Consider the following 18433-nt stretch of genomic DNA (forward strand, 5'->3'; position numbering starts at 1 on the left):
GAGAATATTTCACGTCAGCACCGTAGTCGGTCCCAGCCGGAAGCGGAATTTGCGGCACCGCCATCCCTGGGATTTGAACCCGGTTCACCTCATTGGAAGGCAAACGATCTATCCCCTGCGCCATCACAACTCAATGTATATAGATTGAATGAAATGTACATAAATCAGAGATCTTACACTATGTTTCATACAAAATGTAACAAAAAATCGCTCTTGTCCAATGAGAGAGATCGAAGAAATCTGATTAAAATTGAGAAAATAGTTTCGGGAGGAGGATGAGTGTAGTGATTTGAGGTTTAATCAACACAATTTATCTTCTTATTTATATTTCAAAGTCATGATTATTTATTTATTTGTAGTGTCATGATTAAAAAAAATTGAATATATATATACCTTTCATAAACCATAAGATACTCCAAGTCAGGTTTTTAATTGAATTTAACATTAACAGTTGGTAATTACTGCTTTGATCAAACTTTGAAAACAAATTAACATTTTATGACATTGCAGCGTTTGAGAAAAGCAAAAATGAAAAAAAAGGACAGAATCAATTTGTCTTTAAAAATATGCTTTTATTATTGTTTCTATAAACTTACATATTTAGGATCGAAGTTAAATTTTTTTTAAAATTTAACCGAGAACAGCTCCTAAAGATTGACTAACAGCCGCTGCAGAGTTTCCGATTGAGCTGAAGTCGATTTGACCTATATTGGAGGTACTCAATATGTGTATGAGGGTAGCCACCAGTTCCAGAAGAGCTTGTATAACTACTTCAGCTTGAGATGCTCCGGCAGAAGTAGCACTGACTTGTCCGATCAAGTTAGATACAACGGATTGCAAGGCACCTACATTCAATACCCCACCTGAGGCCAAACTGGAAGCAGCTGAACTGATTCTGGATTGAGATGCTCCAGAATTAATTCGTGAAGCAGCGGATGCACTAGCTCCTGCAGCACTTCCATATCCAGTTTGTACACCTTGGCCATAGCCTCCTGCTGCAGCACCTGCACCAGAAGCTGCACCACCTCCAGAACTGTATCCGGTTTGTACTGCTTGGCCATAACCACCGGCGGCTGCTCCAGCACCTAAAAGGGTTTTTTATGTACTTATAAATTTTGAAAGAAAAAGCATCAAGCTCATGCATCATTTTTTAAAAAATTGATAGAAAGTGTTAAAATGATTTTTCGCAATCCATTATTTGTATTGTGATAAATATCACGGCTAATTTTAGATAATAAGACAACCAGACGGTATAGTGTACAGGAAGACGACTTAACGTCAGAACGATCCTGCGTTCGAGTGCCATGGATGTTCCTTCCTTCATTGTGATATCTGTTCTTACCTTGGGAACAACGTTGGCCTACCTAATGTCCTGCCCCTGAAATAGTGATCCAAAAATCTACCCTACTGCATACCTGAGTGGCGAGTATAAATCTGGTGGGCATTGGAAAAAAGATAAATGATAATTGTTTCTCTTCTCTTTTGCTGTTTACGTGAATACCCCACATAAAAAAATTTTAAAAGAAAGAAAATGTGATAATTTTAATTTAATAAATGTTTTAAATTTAGCTTCTGCTGTTTAAAACCAAATGGTGCATAGGAAAATCATCAATCCAGTCTGTACCTTTGCAGAATTCGGGCAAGGAGCATGATTCACGCACATTTGCTGGCATTCATTGTTTGTTTACGTCGGGAATACTCTAAAAATTCCCTACCGATAACGACAAGGGCGTTGCATCCAGAAAACAAGATATAATATCAATTGATTTCAAATTTATCGTAAATATTTCATGATAGGCTTGTCCTTTTCTGCCCCTCGTCAGGTAAGTTAAACATTCAGATATAATAAAGATGTCTGAAACGCGTAAATACGTTTCCATTATTAATTGATGAGATACCTCGAATATTGTTTCCCAGATTTCTTTATTGAGAAATAAGTATAAAAAAGCAAAAAACTTAATGTAAAAAATAAATCAATAAAAATAAATCGATATAAGCTAATGTAATCGGTATAATCTAAAAATCGATATAATCTAAATCAATATGACGAAAAAATTAATTTAAAAAAAACTCTATTAATTAGAGCCAAGATTCGAATATTTCAAAAAGCATATTTATGTATTCAAATATCCGTCAAAGATCATTGTACGATATTGGAATAATAAACATGCAAAAAATAGATTATGACACTATTATCCGTTGCTCAAACGCAACTCCAGAGAGAGGATTGGAAATAGAAAACTGAGTAGAAAATTTTCATTAAGATATTTACCTGCTCCAACACCATAGCCTTGTCCTGCCCCTTGGCCATAACCTCCTGCACCGGCACCAGATCCTGAACCAGCACCATACCCTTGTCCTGCACCTTGGCCGTATCCTCCTGCTCCTGCAGAAGCGGCAGCACTGCCTGTACTACCACCTGTAGCAATTATATTCTCTGTTTGAGTAGTTGTAACTACATTTTGGGTCTGTGACACTTGTGATGCGGTTGATCCACTGGCTGATGCAGTTCCTACTGAATATGCTCCTGCTGATCCAGAACCAGTACCATAACCTTGACCAGCTCCTTGTCCGTATCCTCCAGCAGCTCCAGCACCTGCTCCTGCACCAGATCCTGCACCAGCACCATAGCCTTGACCTGCTCCTTGTCCATAACCTCCTGCTCCACCTGCTCCTGCACCTGCTGCAGCTCCGGCACCAGCTCCAGAGCCTGCACCAGCACCATAGCCTTGACCTGCTCCTTGTCCATAACCTCCAGCTCCACCTGCTCCAGCACCTGCTCCTGCACCTCCACCAGTTCCTGCGCCAGCACCATAGCCTTGACCAGCTCCTTGTCCATAACCTCCGGCTCCTCCTGCTCCAGCACCTGCTCCTGCACCAGATCCTGCGCCAGCACCATATCCTTGACCTGCTCCTTGTCCATAACCTCCGGCTCCACCTGCTCCGGCACCTGCTGCAGCTGCAGCTCCGGCACCAGCTCCAGACCCTGCACCAGCACCATAGCCTTGACCTGCTCCTTGTCTATAACCTCCAGCTCCTCCTGCTCCAGCACCTGCTCCTGCACCAGATCCTGCGCCAGCACCATATCCTTGACCTGCTCCTTGTCTATAACCTCCGGCTCCACCTGCTCCTGCACCTGCTGCAGCTGCAGTGCCAGAGCCGGCACCAGAACCATAGCCTTGACTTGCTCCTTGTCCATAACCTCCTGCTCCACCTGCTCCTGCACCTGCTGCAGCTCCGGCACCAGCTCCAGAGCCTGCACCAGCACCATAGCCTTGACCTGCTCCTTGTGCATAGCCTCCAGCTCCACCTGCTCCGGCACCTGCAGCAGCTGCTGCCCCTGCACCAGCTCCAAATCCTGCACCCATTCCATAGCCTTGACCTGCTCCTTGTCCATATCCGCTACCAGCTCCAGCACCTGCTCCTGCACCTCCACCAGTTCCTGCGCCAGCACCATAGCCTTGACCAGCTCCTTGTCCATAAATTCCGGCTCCACCTGCTCCTGCACCTGCTGCAGCTGCAGCGCCAGAGCCGGCACCAGAACCATAGCCTTGACTTGCTCCTTGTCCATATCCTCCAGCTCCACCTGCTCCGGCACCTGCAGCAGCTGCTGCCCCTGCTCCAGCTCCATAGCCTTGACCAGCTCCTTGTCCATATCCGCTACCAGCTCCTGCACCAGCACCTGCTGCTGCACCAGATCTTGCGCCAGCACCATAGCCTTGACCTGCTCCTTGTCCATAACCTCCTGCTCCACCTGCTCCTGCACCTGCTCCTGCACCTGCTGCAGCAGCAGCTCCGGCACCAGCTCCAGAGCCTGCACCATACCCTTGACCTGCTCCTTGTCCATATCCTCCTGCAGCTCCAGCACCTGCTCTTGCACCAGATCCTGCTCCAGCACCATAGCCTTGACCTGCTCCTTGTCCATATCCTCCAGCAACACCAGCACCTGCTCCTGCACCAGATCCTGCGCCAGCACCATAGCCTTGACCTGCTCCTTGTCCATAACCTCCTGCTCCACCTGCTCCTGCACCTGCTGCAGCAGCAGCTCCGGCACCAGCTCCAGAGCCTGCACCATACCCTTGACCTGCTCCTTGTCCATATCCTCCTGCAGCTCCAGCACCTGCTCTTGCACCAGATCCTGCTCCAGCACCATAGCCTTGACCTGCTCCTTGTCCATATCCTCCAGCAGCACCAGCACCTGCACCAGATCCTGCGCCAGCACCGTAGCCTTGACCTGCTCCTTGTCCATAACCTCCTGCTCCACCTGCTCCTGCTCCTGTTGCAGCTGCAGCTCCGGCACCAGCTCCAGAGCCTGCACCAGCTCCATAGCCTTGACCTGCTCCTTGTCCATATCCTCCACCAGCTCCAGCGCCAGCACCTGCTCCTGCACCAGACCCTGCTCCCGCACCATAGCCTTGATCTGCTCCTTGTCCATATCCTCCAGCGGCTCCAGCACCTGCTCCTGCACCAGCACCATAGCCTTGACCTGCTCCTTGTCCATAACCTTCTGCTCCTCCTGCACCTGCGCTAGAGCCTGCGCCAGCACCATAGCCTTGACCTGCTCCTTGGCCGTATCCTCCTGCTCCTGCAGAGGCGGCAGCACTGCCTGTACTACCAGCTGTAGCAATTATATTTTCTGTTTGAGTAGTTGTAACTACATTTTGGGTCTGGGAAACTTGTGATGAGGTTGCTCCGCTGGCTGATGCAGTTCCAATTGAATAGGCTCCTGCTGATCCTGAACCAGTACCATAGCCTTGACCTGCTCCTTGTCCATATCCTCCAGCACCTGCCCCTGCACCGGCTCCAGATCCTGCACCAGTGCCATAGCCTTGACCTACTCCTTGTCCATATCCCCCAGCAGCTCCAGCACCTGCTCCTGCACCTGCTCCTGCTCCTACTCCTGATCCTGCGCCTGCACCATAGCCTTGACCTGCTCCTTGTCCATAACCTCTTGCCCCACCTGCTCCTGCGCCTGCTGCAGCTGCAGCTCCTGCACCAGCTCCAGAGCCTGCACCAGCACCATATCCTTGACCTGCTCCTTGTCCATAACCTCCAGCTCCACCTGCTCTGGCACCTGCAGCAGCAGCTGCTGCCCCTGCACCAGCTCCAGATCCTGCTCCAGCTCCATAGCCTTGACCTGCTCCTTGTCCATATCCTCCACCAGCTCCAGCACCAGCACCTGCTCCTGCTCCAGAACCTGCCCCCGCACCATAGCCTTGACCTGCTCCTTGTCCGTAACCTCCGGCTCCACCTGCTTCTGCACCTGCTGCAGCTCCGGCACCAGCACCATAGCCTTGACCTGCTCCTTGTCCATATCCTCCAGCGGCTCCAGCACCAGCACTTGCTCCTGCTCCAGCACCATAGCCTTGACCTGCTCCTTGTCCGTAACCTCCTGCTCCTCCTGCACCTGCTCCTGCACCAGCACCTGCTCCTGCACCATAGCCTTGACCTGCTCCTTGTCCATAATATCCTGCTCCTCCTGCACCTGCTCCTGCGCCAGAGCCTGTGCCAGCACCATAGCCTTGACCTGCACCTTGGCCGTATCCTCCTGCTCCTGCAGAGGCTGCAGCACTGCCTGTACTACCCGCTGTAGCAATTATATTTTCTGTTTGAGTAGTTGTAACTACATTTTGGATCTGGGAAACTTGTGATGAGGTTGCTCCACTGGCTGATGCAGCTCCTACTGAATAGGCTCCTGCTGATCCAGAACCAGAACCATAGCCTTGACCTGCTCCTTGTCCATATCCTCCAGCAGCTCCAGCACCAGCACCTGCTCCTGCACCAGATCCAGCTCCAGAACCATAGCCTTGACCTGCTCCTTGTCCATAACCTCCAGCTCCACCTGCTCCGGCACCTGCAGCAGCTGCTGCCCCTGCACCAGCTCTAGATCCTGCACCCACTCCATAGCCTTGACCAGCTCCTTGTCCATAACCTCCGGCTCCACCTGCTCCTGCACCTGCTGCAGCTCCGGCACCAGCTCCAGAGCCTGCACCAGCACCATAGCCTTGACCTGCTCCTTGTCCATAACCTCCAGCTCCACCTGCTCCGGCACCTGCAGCAGCTGCTGCCCCTGCACCAGCTCCAGATCCTGCACCCACTCCATAGCCTTGACCAGCTCCTTGTCCATATCCGCTACCAGCTCCTGCACCAGCACCTGCTCCTGCACCAGACCCTGCGCCCGCACCATAGCCTTGACCTGCTCCTTGTCCATATCCTCCAGCAGCTCCAGCACCAGCACCTGCTCCTGCACCAGATCCTGCGCCAGCACCATATCCTTGACCTGCTCCTTGTCCATAACCTCCTGCTCCACCTGCTCCTGTACCTGCTGTAGCTGAAGCTCCGGCACCAGCTCCAGACCCAGCACCAGCACCATAGCCTTGACCTGCTCCTTGTCCATATCCTCCGGCAGCTCCAACACCAGCACCTGCTCCTGCTCCCGACCCTGCGCCAGCACCATAGCCTTCACCTGCTCCTTGTCCATAACCTCCTGCTCCACCTGCTGCACCAGCACCTGCTCCTGCACCAGACCCTGCGCCCGCAACATAGCCTTGACCTGCTCCTTGTCCAGATCCTCCAGCACCTGCTCCTGCACCAGACCCTGCGCCAGCACCATAGCCCTGACCTGCTCCTTGTCCGTAACCTCCTGCTCCACCTGCTCCTGCACCTGCTGCAGCTCCAGCACCAGCTCCGGAGCCTGCACCTGCACCATAGCCTTGACCTGCTCCTTGTCCATATCCCCCACCAGCACCAGCACCTGCTCCTGCACCAGAACCTGCTCCCGCACCATAGCCTTGACCTGTTCCTTGTTCATAACCTCCTGCTCCACCTGCTGCAGCTGCAGCTCCGGCACCAGCTCCAGATCCTGCACCAGCACCATAGCCTTGACCTGCTCCTTGTCCATATCCTCCAGCGGCTCCAGCACCAGCACTTGCAGATCCTGCACCAGCACCATAGCCTTGACCTGCTCCTTGTCCATATCCTCCAGCGGCTCCAGCACCAGCACTTGCAGATCCTGCACCAGCACCATAGCCTTGACCTGCTCCTTGTCCATATCCTCCAGCAGCTCTAGCACCTGCTGCTGCACCAGATCCTAAGCCAGCACCATAGCCTTGACCTGCTCCTTGTCCATAACCTCCTGCTCCACCTGCTCCTGCACCTGCTGCAGCTGCAGCTCCGGCACCAGCTCCAGAGCCTGCACCATAGCCTTGACCTGCTCCTTGTCCATATCCTCCAGCGGCTCCAGCACCAGCACCTGCTCCTGCACCAGCACCAGAGCCTTGACCTGCTCCTTGTCCATAACCTCCTGCTCCTCCTGCACCTGCGCCAGAGCCTGCGCCAGCACCATAGCCTTGACCTGCTCCTTGGCCGTATCCTCCTGCTCCAGCTGAGGCTGCAGCACTGCCTGTACTACCATTTTTATACTGCATTTTTCGTGACTTGTCAAAGCAAGAAGTCACGACATGAAAGATTCCAGCTGTCTTTTGACTGCGCAGTTGAACAAGACGCAGGTACATCGTGACAAGACAGATTCTTATTTGAATTTTCTACTACGCAGTTTCCAGCTGTTCATGAATATGTAATATTTCCTTGCTACTCATGGCTGCTTGGTATTCCGCATTTTTCCCGTTTTATTAAAAAGTTCTTTTTAATCACACTGTCCTCAAATTATGTAAAACACAAATAAATTAAGAACTTTTCTAATTATTAAGAGATATAAATTTTTCTAATACCATTGTATGTCAAATACCTAAAGTAACTAAACATTTAAAACAATGTCTCCAGCATTAAAATTGGTTTAATTTCGGAAAATACTGTCTGACCCCGATTAAGCGAATTCATGGGGACCGAAAATATTATTCGCTAAATCGAGGATAATGCATAATATCAGGGGTATAATAAAAAAATTGATTATCCATATGGAATATCCGAACATCTCTAATAATCAAATACGCAAAACAAAAAAAAATCTTACACTTTTTATTCAGGAACTTAAAATACAGCGAATGATTACGCGCTGATTAATTTGAAATTTTAAATCATTTAGTGAGTAAGGGTTGCTTATTTTTCTTTATTTCTTACCTTATAAAAAAAGTTTACTTCTTCATTTGCTGCATTAGATAAGTTTTCACTGTTTCGAAACTGTGCAAATCATCAGAAAAATAGCAGTTATCACTATCGATATATTATTATCGACTTCTGTGTCAGAGTCACTATTCATTGTTTCTTACAAATCTACTTCAGTAGCTTTATAAAATGTGTTAAATCGCGAAATTCGGTAAATAGGGGTTCGTTAAACCGGAGTTTGACTTTATTAATAAATTGAGATTATTAGAAAACAGGATTATTTCTTATTAGTAACCTGTAATACTGTTTAAAAGAAAACTTTTCATTTAGTTATCTAAGTTTAACTGACCTAAATTATATGAATTTTATTGACCACTATAGATAAATAACCTTAACAAATGTATTAAAGTCCCATATTGAAAATAAGTGCGTGAATGTTATGTAAAAATACTATCTGTTTATGAAAATGAAACAAATTTTTTAAGACAACCACTGCGAAGAATCTCAACCAGAAAGTGTGGATTCACAGAAGTTTTGATATAATCTGAATTGTAATCTAATTTCTTTTCCCGTTTAAACGCATCCAATAATGAAACTGTTTTAAACCTTTCTTCTTTCTCTGCCGCAAAATTTGTAAATATTTCCATTTGGACTTAAATTTTTTCTAATGTAATAAGCGTATTTACTTTTATACTAAATAGATTATACTAGGAGAGATTAACGAAGAAAATTAAGAAAAATAACAATAAGTTTTATAGCAATTAGTATTAATACAATATTAAAAAGCACTCGTCCTTACGTATATAATCGTGGGAACTGATGGCTAGAATATATCTTATTTCCTTATTTTTTCGACTTTTTATTTTTTATTTATTATTTATTATATTTTTTTATTTATTATATTTTTATTTATTATGTTTTTCATTTATTATATTTTATTTATTATATACGACTTTTTATTTATATATACCTATCCACGAAGTTACACCAAATAGACCATTAACTGTCTTGCCTGCTTTCGCACGAGACAATGCACGATAGCATTTTGGTACGGTACATTTATTTACGTCACACTAGAGATCCGTAATGGACTATTGGCGACGGTCTACTGAAAACTACTGAGGCTGATTCGGAGACAAGATACGTACATCACATTCTGTTTGACAGGGAGGACGCATTCACACACCGTCCATCCATCCGTAGATCATAATTTTGATCTGAGCCAGAGCATGATCAATCTCCGATCCAGTACCTCTAGTATCTTCACTTGCATCTTTTACCAGTATCTTGACTTGTTATGAGAGCTTGGAGGACTACCCCGGACAGATTTAGCGTGCAATAACCATTTTGTACTCTGGGATTACTTCGGCCGACGGGTTCACAATAATTTGGGCATGGGCAGCACCCTACCAGCCATGCTATCCCAGCCCCCAATAATGTTTTGGAGTTTAAAATATAGAAGTTTTGGAGTGGGACTTTTTGTGATTTAAGAACTTTTTTGAGATTGTTCAACGTCTTCAGCACTCTGATCCTAATAGATTGCATTCCTATTTTAGTGGCCCCGCAATGGACTGACTGTTCCCAGAAAAACACCGAAGTCATTCATCACCGGCTGTGTTCAGTGTGTGTGTGCTCGTGATCACTTTGATCAGCCTGCAAAGGGACCGAAGGTTTGTGGTATTAAACAGTTCGTTAAACCATTCTATCGTGAAGTGCTCGACTTCACGCGCAGGTCATTGGGCTACCGAAGCAATGGAACCATTCCCTCTGCAGAGGATCAAGATTGCGATGTCATGTCCTCGGATCATTCCAAAGGATGTTTCACAAACCTCCGCCAATAGCCCATGATGCAGCTTTAGCGCGACGTATCTTCCTTTTGGATGTAGTCGGTTCCAATTATAATGAAAACTTTAATTTCATTTAAAATTTCTTAACTAAACTAAGAAAATGCGAATTGTTGGCTATTTTTGTATTGAAGAAAATGATAAACAGAAGAGCGGAACGAATAAAGCGGATAAATTTGAAAATCACGAACGGCCCAGCGCATGAAAAAACCACGAGTACTCTTACCGGGGAGCAATTTTCCAATCCAGCATCTTTAAAAATTTGATTCTTTTTTTTAATTCAGATAATGTATTTTAAAGAGAATAAGAATTGCACTGCAACTGAAATCAATTATAGCCAAAAGGAAAATCTCCAAAATAATATTGTGAAAACCAAGATTTTTTACATTTAACTCAAGTGACTACTAAATGCCCCCACTTCTGTGGTTCGTAGGATGTGGTAGAAAGAAGGCGATAATATATTTCAGCTTATGATGCGATAAATTAAGGTCATATGTGTTCAAAATTCAAATGTCAAAATTGGTCGAATTTGTTAGCTAGTGTATTATGCGAATAAGATTGGTTGATTGATTAAGAACATATGATTGTAAATTGAAAAAAAATCTAATTTTTAATCAGTTATTCTGTTTAAAAAAACCTATTAATTTAAACCTATAATCTCAGTTTCATTTTAATTTTTTCTCGGTTAAAAGATAAATATATTGTACTATATTTAGAGTAATAATCTATTTTTGAAGTTGTAAAATATACAGTAGTTTCACTAAATTGTGCAGCTACACTAAACGATTCAGATTATCTTACAGTATAAAAAGATTTTAAGATGATGTTACATTTATCCATTGTTGTCGATGCATTTTTATTGACCAGAATATCACATGGTAGGATCCAGGTTTCCCACATTCATTTTCAAATTAGTTTGGTTGACATCAGCATAAAATTGATATAAGTCATGATGGTGATTTCCTACAAATATTTTTGCATCCGTAATTTAAATGTATTTGCCTGTACCAATTATTATTACGTTTTTGATTTTTCCTTCTAAATTAGGAATTTAAGAAGATCGTTTTTTTATTATTATTGTTAGAATAACGTAGTTCTACGTTACATTTTAAGATAAAGATATTTAAATCTATCTGATCTTATTAACTGTTAAATTTGTTAAAACAATATACTTTTTATTTTAAATACCATTTCAAAAAATGATACTTAGAAAAAGGATTATATATATTTTAAAACAATGTCTCNTATAGAGAGAGAGAGAGAGAGAGAGAGAAAGAGAGATTTAGTTTAGTAATTTCAACTGTTTCTTGCCAAGAAGCAGCAATTACTGCGAATCAATCAACGGGGTGGATGAGCGTGAGAGAACAGGGGGCTTCACCCCGAGTATCTGAATAATATATATATTTGTATAATACATGTATTTGTATAATATATTTGTATAATTTATATAAAAAATTACTCTTCTTTGTAATTTTAGTTGGCCCTTAAGCTAGAATATTACTATTGACTTTTTTTCTATGTATTCTTTCGAGAAAAAAAAATAGCAAATTTTTATTTAAAATAGATTGTGAGTAGAATAGAAAACAAAAGCTTCTTATGATACAAAGTACTGAAAATTAATTTTTGAAAATTAAGAAAGAAGCGTCATCAAGATAATACAATAAGAAAAAAAGTGAGAATTAGTAATTTGCATATTTTGTAAATACTAAGAAATCCTCACTGTTTTTCCTCGACAGCAAATGAAAGCAATCGACAATCAAAGATAACTAATGCAAATGAGCACCTTTTTTTGTTTCACGAATATAAATGAAATGCTTAATTAATTGATAAAGTAGCTAATTAATTGGAATTGAAATGCTGAGTTTTTTACCTTTCTTCTTTTTGAATATTTATGAAGATTTTATGAGAAATGTTATTCCGTCTCAGAGTTAAATCTGCATTGATTATCATTGAGATTGCGACCTGTCATCAGAAAAACACATTTTATGAGTTGCAGGTGTCACTTTTATCACCAAACCTCAATAAAATCTGTCTCTGTTGTCGATTTTATTGACGTATTTATCACGCTGACTACTTTTATTGAAAATATTTTGTCAATTTTTCTCAGGTGCACATCGAAAGTTATGGATTTTCACGAAAACGCATGATGTTTTTACTATTTTTAGTCTGTCTCAGAAAACCATAAAACAAGTTGAAATAGGATAAAATATTAATATTGATGAAAATATAAGTAATGTATTCATATAATCAAATAAAATTTGGTTTACTTCGTGGTTCTGTAGAATAAGCTGCTTACTTCGTGTCCCTGGGATTATTCATGTAGACCCCGTAGATATTTCATTTTGTTTCCTTCTCGAAAAACACTTTCTGTTTAATCTATCTAGGCAATGAAAAATAACGCCAAAAACTTTGTCTCTCAGACAAGTAAGTTTTCCCTTAAGAATGGCGAGTAAGTTGTTCGGTAAGTAGTAATCAATTATTTGGAAGTTCATTGGGAGAACTTTTTATTTTTTATCTTTGACGTTTTGAGGTGCGTTAAAGAAAATAGATATAAATTTTAAAGACGTGTCAGAGAAAATGGATAAAGCTCAAAATACTATTAAAAAATTGAAGACGTTACTTAAAAATTTACCCGCCGATATCGAAATATTGAGAAAAGAGTTATTAAGTGGATACTTTGTTCACAATCAATCATGGGTGAAAGCGAGACGGAAAGGAGGAAAAGCTGGTAGTAAACCCATTTCAGTTTTAGCATGTTTTCGGGAGGAGTTAAACTATTCTTTTTTTTAATTATTCAGCTATATTTACTTTTCTATAAAGAAGCTATATTTTATCTATGCTAAAATTGTAAAAAAATTACGGTAGTTACAGAAATTTAATGTTTCTTGAAAAAAATGCTACAATGAAATACCTTTCGTACCAGTTTTTGCTCTTTTCCGTCTCGCTATATATAGGCCTTCAGCCTTGCAATCAATATGGTTAAATAGAATTATGATCCAAATTTTCAGAGCCAAATATATATATATATAGTATTATTTAAATATATCGGTAAATACGTATACCTTGCTTTTCCTGGATTAATGCTAATAAAGAAATAATTGAGATACAAGTCTTCTTTGTCTTTACGAAAAACAGACATTCAACAACCAATATGGTTTAATAGTATTATAATCCAGATTTTCAGAACCAACTATATAACTTAGTATTATTAAAATGTGTTATTAGATTAAATACACTCACGTTTTTTATTTATGAATGATGCTAGCTAACACTGAAATAATTTAGATGCATGTCTTTGTCTTTTGGAAAAATAGACACGGATCAAAACTGTTAAAAAAAAACGATCGTGGCGTTTTATTCCGTTTCTTTAATTTCATCTATCTATATTTTTAATAAAATCGTGAGAGCCATAGCTGTTTTATCTTTTAAACTTTACGAAAGACTTGCAAAGAGCATTAGATTTTTCAAAACATTTAAACTTTACAACATTTATATTTTACAAACTTCTTGGTTTTTTAAAATTAATCATTAACTTTTCGTTATCAATCTAATCTACCTATATTGAAGTGTTGGAGCCATTAAGGAATGAGTTGGCTTCACTCGGCAATTTCATTTGTATTGGTAAATGGTGTTATAATTCAACTTTTAACTACAGAAGGATCACAATTGGCTGCTATGGAAAGTCAGGAGTCTTAAAATTACTTAAAAGAAAGACATTTCCATTCTATTTTCGCAATCTTATAACATAAATAGAACCGTATAATCACAAAGACAACATTTTATTTTTATTTTAACTTAAAAACCAGCCTGGACTTATCACGAATTTTCATTTTGTGATTTGCTACAAAAAATGTTTACATTTTTGGAAATTTTAATAAAGAATTAATTTTTTCCTAATAGCTCGTGAATTTTTCAAAACAAGTAGTATTACAATTTTGATTTATTTTGAAGATTCTTAAAATTCAAAGATGATTTTCTCTTTCTAGTGCTACAAAAACTGCAAATTAATGTACACATATTTTAGACTTATAATATATATATATATATTNTACGTATTTTATTGCTAACATTCAAGTTTTTCCTTAAAATATGAGGTTTTAAATTGTCTCCCTACGAAGCAGTTTGCTTAATAGCACTATTCAATTGATTAGTGCTATTCAGTTTACTATCTAAAATTTAACTAGTATGTTTATAGTGCTAATCAGTTCAGTTTATTCAAAAAACAGTCTAGAACTTTTAATTAAAACAAATTTAAAAAACAAGTTTGTTTAATCATTTAACAGAAGGTGACAGAATTCTTATAGTAATAAAATTGATTTCTGAAAATTAATTTTAAGCAGCTGGCCACAAAAATTAAAACCTTGTCACGTGATGTTTAAAGAAAATGGAAATACAAAAATAAAAGCATACAACTGAAGTTATATTGCAAAATTTTCTTGCATATGAGCCACTATAAGTACATATATTTTTATTTATGTACAGTTTTTGATATCATTTACCATAAAGTTAATTTTAATTACCAATCCTTTTTATCTTTAACGTTCACACATTTCTACCTATTTTTGATACTCAATTAAAATCGCCAGTTTAAATTCATTTTCAATGACAATAAAAACTTTTTCATTTGCATTTTAACATTTTCAAATCAGAATTATATTAGGCATTTTTAAAATAAACAGATACCAATTGCAAAAATACAATGTGTAAAATTCAATATATCGAGTTCTACTTTCAATTTGCCAAGATGAGAGAATATTGAGAAATAGAATCCAATTTTTTAGAAGGATTGAAAAAAACCAGGATGAAAAATTACATAAAATAAAATAAGTTTAAAAAATTTAAAAACAATAAAGTTTGATGATTTTGAGTGAAGAAGTATGAAAAAAAATATTGAGAGTAATTTAAAAGAATTGAGTTGATATAATATTAGTTAATTTTCCAGATATTATGTTCATTTTTTATAAGTTTTTTTCTTAAAATGTGTTGAGAGACTTTCTTTGTAAAATTTTTTAAAGAAAGCAAATGAAAATTTGTTAATTTTCGAATAAAAATAACAACATCAATTACTCCAGTGACTTTTCATCTTCTTCCTTTTAAAATTTTATGAGAAAAGCTGGCAACACCTTTTAAGATAAACTTAATATAAAATGAACGTAATATTTAGAAAATTAACTGATACTCTATCAACTCGATTTTTATAAGTTTCTCTCAATATTTTATTCCTTTAATGCTTGCTCCATCATCCAAACCTATAAAAAAATTGTTGTTAATTTTTGAGTTCTTTAAAAATTATTTTATTAATTGTTACATGTTCACTTTTTCAGCTCTCAGGCTTTTGTGAGTATTTTCAAATAAGAATTTGGCAAAAATAGTTATTGGGATATAAAAACAGCTTCGTTGTTTAAAACTGCGTATTGTAACATTAAAAAAAAGTATTTTTTTGATCTTTTTAAAATTATTTTATTAATCGTTGCTTATTTACTTTTTCAGCTCTTAGGCGTTTGTGAGTATTTTTATAAAAAGAATTTGGCAAAAATAGTTATTGGGATAAACTCGGTATTAAAAACAGCTTTGATGTTTAAAACTGCTTATTCTGCCATTTAAAAAAAATCTCTTTTTTTTTAGTTTTTTAAAATTATTTTATTAATTCGCTTTTTCAGCTCTTAGGCGTTTGTGAGTATTTTTAGAAAAGAATTTGGCTAAAATAGTTATTGGGATAAACTCGGTATTAAAAACAGCTTTGTTTTTTAAAACTGCTTATTCTGCCAATTAAAAAAAATCTCTTTTTTTTTAGTTTTTTAAAATTATTTTATTAATCGTTACATGTTCACTTTTTCAGCTCTTAGACGTTTGCGAGTATTTTTAAAAAAGAATTTTGGCAAAGATTGTTATTGAGATAAGCTTGGTATTAAAAACAGCTTTGTTTTTTAAAACTGCTTATTCTGCCATTAAAAAAAAATCTCTTTTTTCTTGAGTTTTTTAAAATTATTTTATTAATTCGCTTTTTCAGCTATTAGGCGTTTGTGAGTAATTTTAAGTAAGAATTTAGCAAAAATAGTTATTGGGATAAACTGGGTATTAAAAACAGCTCTGTAGTTTGAAACTGCGTATTCTAACATTAAAAAAAATCTTGTTTAGAGTTTCTTGAAATTATTTCATTAATCGTTACATGTTCACTTTTTCAGCTCTTAGACGTTTGCGAGTATTTTTAAAAAAGAATTTTGGCAAAGATAGTTATTGAGATAAGCTTGGTATTACAAATAGCTTTGTTTTTTAAAACTGCTTATTCTGCCATTAAAAAAAATTTCTTTTTTCTTGAGTTTTTTAAAATTATTTTATTAATTCGCTTTTTCAGCTCTTAGGCGCTTGTGAGTAATTTTAAGTAAGAATTTGGCAAAAATAGTTATTGGGATAAACTGGGTATTAAAAACAGCTCTGTAGTTTGAAACTGCGTATTCTAACATTAAAAAAATCTTGTTTAGAGTTTCTTGAAATTATTTAATTAATCGTTACATGTTCACTTTTTCAGCTCTTAGTCGTTTGTGAGTATTTTTAAAAAAGAATTTTGGCAAAGATTGTTATTGAGATAAGCTTGGTATTACAAACAGCTTTTTTGTTTAATCCTAAATATTCAAACATTACAAAAAATCTCAATTTGTTGAATGGTAGAACAAAATAACAATTTCCTTATAGTCGATTTGTGAGCATAATTTCTTTTTATATTGTATTTTAATTAGAACTTTCTTTTGAAAGATAATGGTCTACATACTTATAAGTTTCTTCGGAACAAACGAAACGAACTATTTCGATTACTTTCCTTAATTCTAGAAAAATATACCGATCTAGAACAATAAAAATGCCTTTTAAAATAGAAATTAACTAAAGAAATTAAATTTTGGAGGTATTAAAAAACTGAAAGACAGCATTATTACGCAAATAACTGCGTTCGCAAAAAAATTTATAATCAATCTTTACACTATGGGCCTCGTATACTTACTTGTAATGAATCCTTTGACGCAAATGGAAACCTTTATTCCTCTTATATATTTTTTCTGATGCTCAAATTACAAGTCAAAATATATTTTGGCATTTTTCTTACATAAAAAACTATCCAATTGTTACTGAAAAAATCTGTTAGATTGTAGCTATTGAATTTGTTCCAAAATATGAAATCCGAAATAAAAGTAATTATGTTCAAAATTTATCAATAATTGATTTCATAAATTAAGGAAATTTCAATGACAATTCTTTCTTTTAGACCTAAGCAACTGTAAATGCGGGCAAATTTTAAAATTAGAGAGATTTCGCAAATTTACGTAACCTTCGCTACGTTCCCGTACGTTAACCTTTAAATAATTGCGCATACCTCAGATCTGGGGAAATGCGAATGCACCCGAGAAGAATATCGAAGTTACGTAAGGGAAAATAAGAGATTTTGCCACAATCCGTAAATTAAGAATGCTAATGTAGTGGAATATCGTTATAACTTTGACCACAAAATCAAAACAAACATTTACAATAAACGTAGACGATCTCTACAAAGCTGTGGCATACGACTGAACATGCTTTTCTCTACGTAAAACTGTGGCTCGTTGAGCAGAAAAATTTGGTAGATTTTGATGAAATCAGCGATGAAGAATGAGGCTTATTATTTAGATTTGTGGCTGAAGCCTGAAGAAATTTAGTTTTTGCATGAGGTCCATAAATAACCATAATTTGCAGTAGTACACATGTAAGTTAGTAGTAATATAGTACGATTCATTTCTAAGTCCCATCAATACATTTCTTCAAATTAAATTCACATCCCATGTCCATGTTTTAGGTTTGAAGGTTGTTGTTTGTTTTTTTGGGATCGGCAGACTACAACTTAATGGTAACTTAGTAGCCATTTTTTTCCTCAAACCTAATGAATCGGTGACCGATATCGATATCTTCATTTAATAATCCCCTTTTAAAATTTGTTTTCTTCATTAATTTTTTTTTTAATTTTTAAAAATATGTTGGAAATAATACAGTTCTATAAAAAGTCAATTATAGTTAAATATTGGTTTGATCAACTAAAATAATATAAATATGTGTGCAAACTGTAGTTAAACATACTGACTGTTAAGAACTTTTTTTAATGATGCCTGAAGCAAATGCATTTAATGTTATTGTTGAATGACGGAAATGAGTGTGTTTGTTGACTTCCACCAGTGGTGAATGTTGACAATCACTTTGTCCGAAATATATACTAGATCTAATTGAAGTGCCACTGCCCGATATGACTAACAATAATATTTTTTAAGGTCAAGTGCCACTGCCCAGTATTAATTTAATAGGTACTCCAAACACTGTTAATTCTCTTAATATATCCTCAGCAGATATGGAAAATATCGAACTAATACAATAATATCAATGAATAAATTAATATCAAATAGAATATAACAAATATTGCGGACTTTCCCCAAAGCGGCGACTATGTGATTGTTGATATTCACGGGTGAAAGTCGACATTCTCTTAATTTTGCGAATATATATATATA

The 18433-nt window shown here is 38.2% G+C and overlaps 1 protein-coding gene and 1 long non-coding RNA gene across 2 annotated transcripts in view; one reads left to right on the forward strand and one right to left on the reverse strand.

Annotated features, from left to right (window-relative positions):
- Window positions 1–551: 551 nt before the first annotated feature.
- Window positions 552–7514, reverse strand: LOC107446970 (fibroin heavy chain). Its single transcript, XM_071185320.1, has 21 exons — window positions 7115–7514; window positions 6887–7036; window positions 6581–6796; window positions 6239–6529; window positions 6113–6196; window positions 5915–6040; window positions 5300–5728; window positions 5138–5221; window positions 4919–5032; window positions 4787–4882; window positions 4235–4456; window positions 3881–4162; window positions 3713–3766; window positions 3587–3682; window positions 3383–3496; window positions 3185–3280; window positions 2939–3094; window positions 2843–2866; window positions 2699–2752; window positions 2273–2659; window positions 552–1085 (listed from the first exon to the last, which is right to left on the reverse strand). The coding sequence occupies exons 1-21, from the start codon at window positions 7512–7514 to the stop codon at window positions 631–633; spliced, it is 3930 nt and encodes a 1309-aa protein (XP_071041421.1). The 3' UTR covers window positions 552–630.
- A 4670-nt stretch (window positions 7515–12184) lies between these two features.
- Window positions 12185–18433, forward strand: part of LOC122272193 (uncharacterized) — a 25022-nt gene continuing 18773 nt past the window's right edge. The window contains exon 1 of the long non-coding RNA XR_006226839.2: window positions 12185–12369. This is a non-coding gene — a long non-coding RNA (uncharacterized lncRNA). The remainder of the gene's footprint in view (window positions 12370–18433) is intronic.

The sequence above is a fragment of the Parasteatoda tepidariorum genome, chromosome 9 (assembly GCF_043381705.1).
Source record: "Parasteatoda tepidariorum isolate YZ-2023 chromosome 9, CAS_Ptep_4.0, whole genome shotgun sequence".
In the NCBI taxonomy this organism is placed as follows: Eukaryota; Metazoa; Arthropoda; class Arachnida; order Araneae; family Theridiidae; genus Parasteatoda; species Parasteatoda tepidariorum.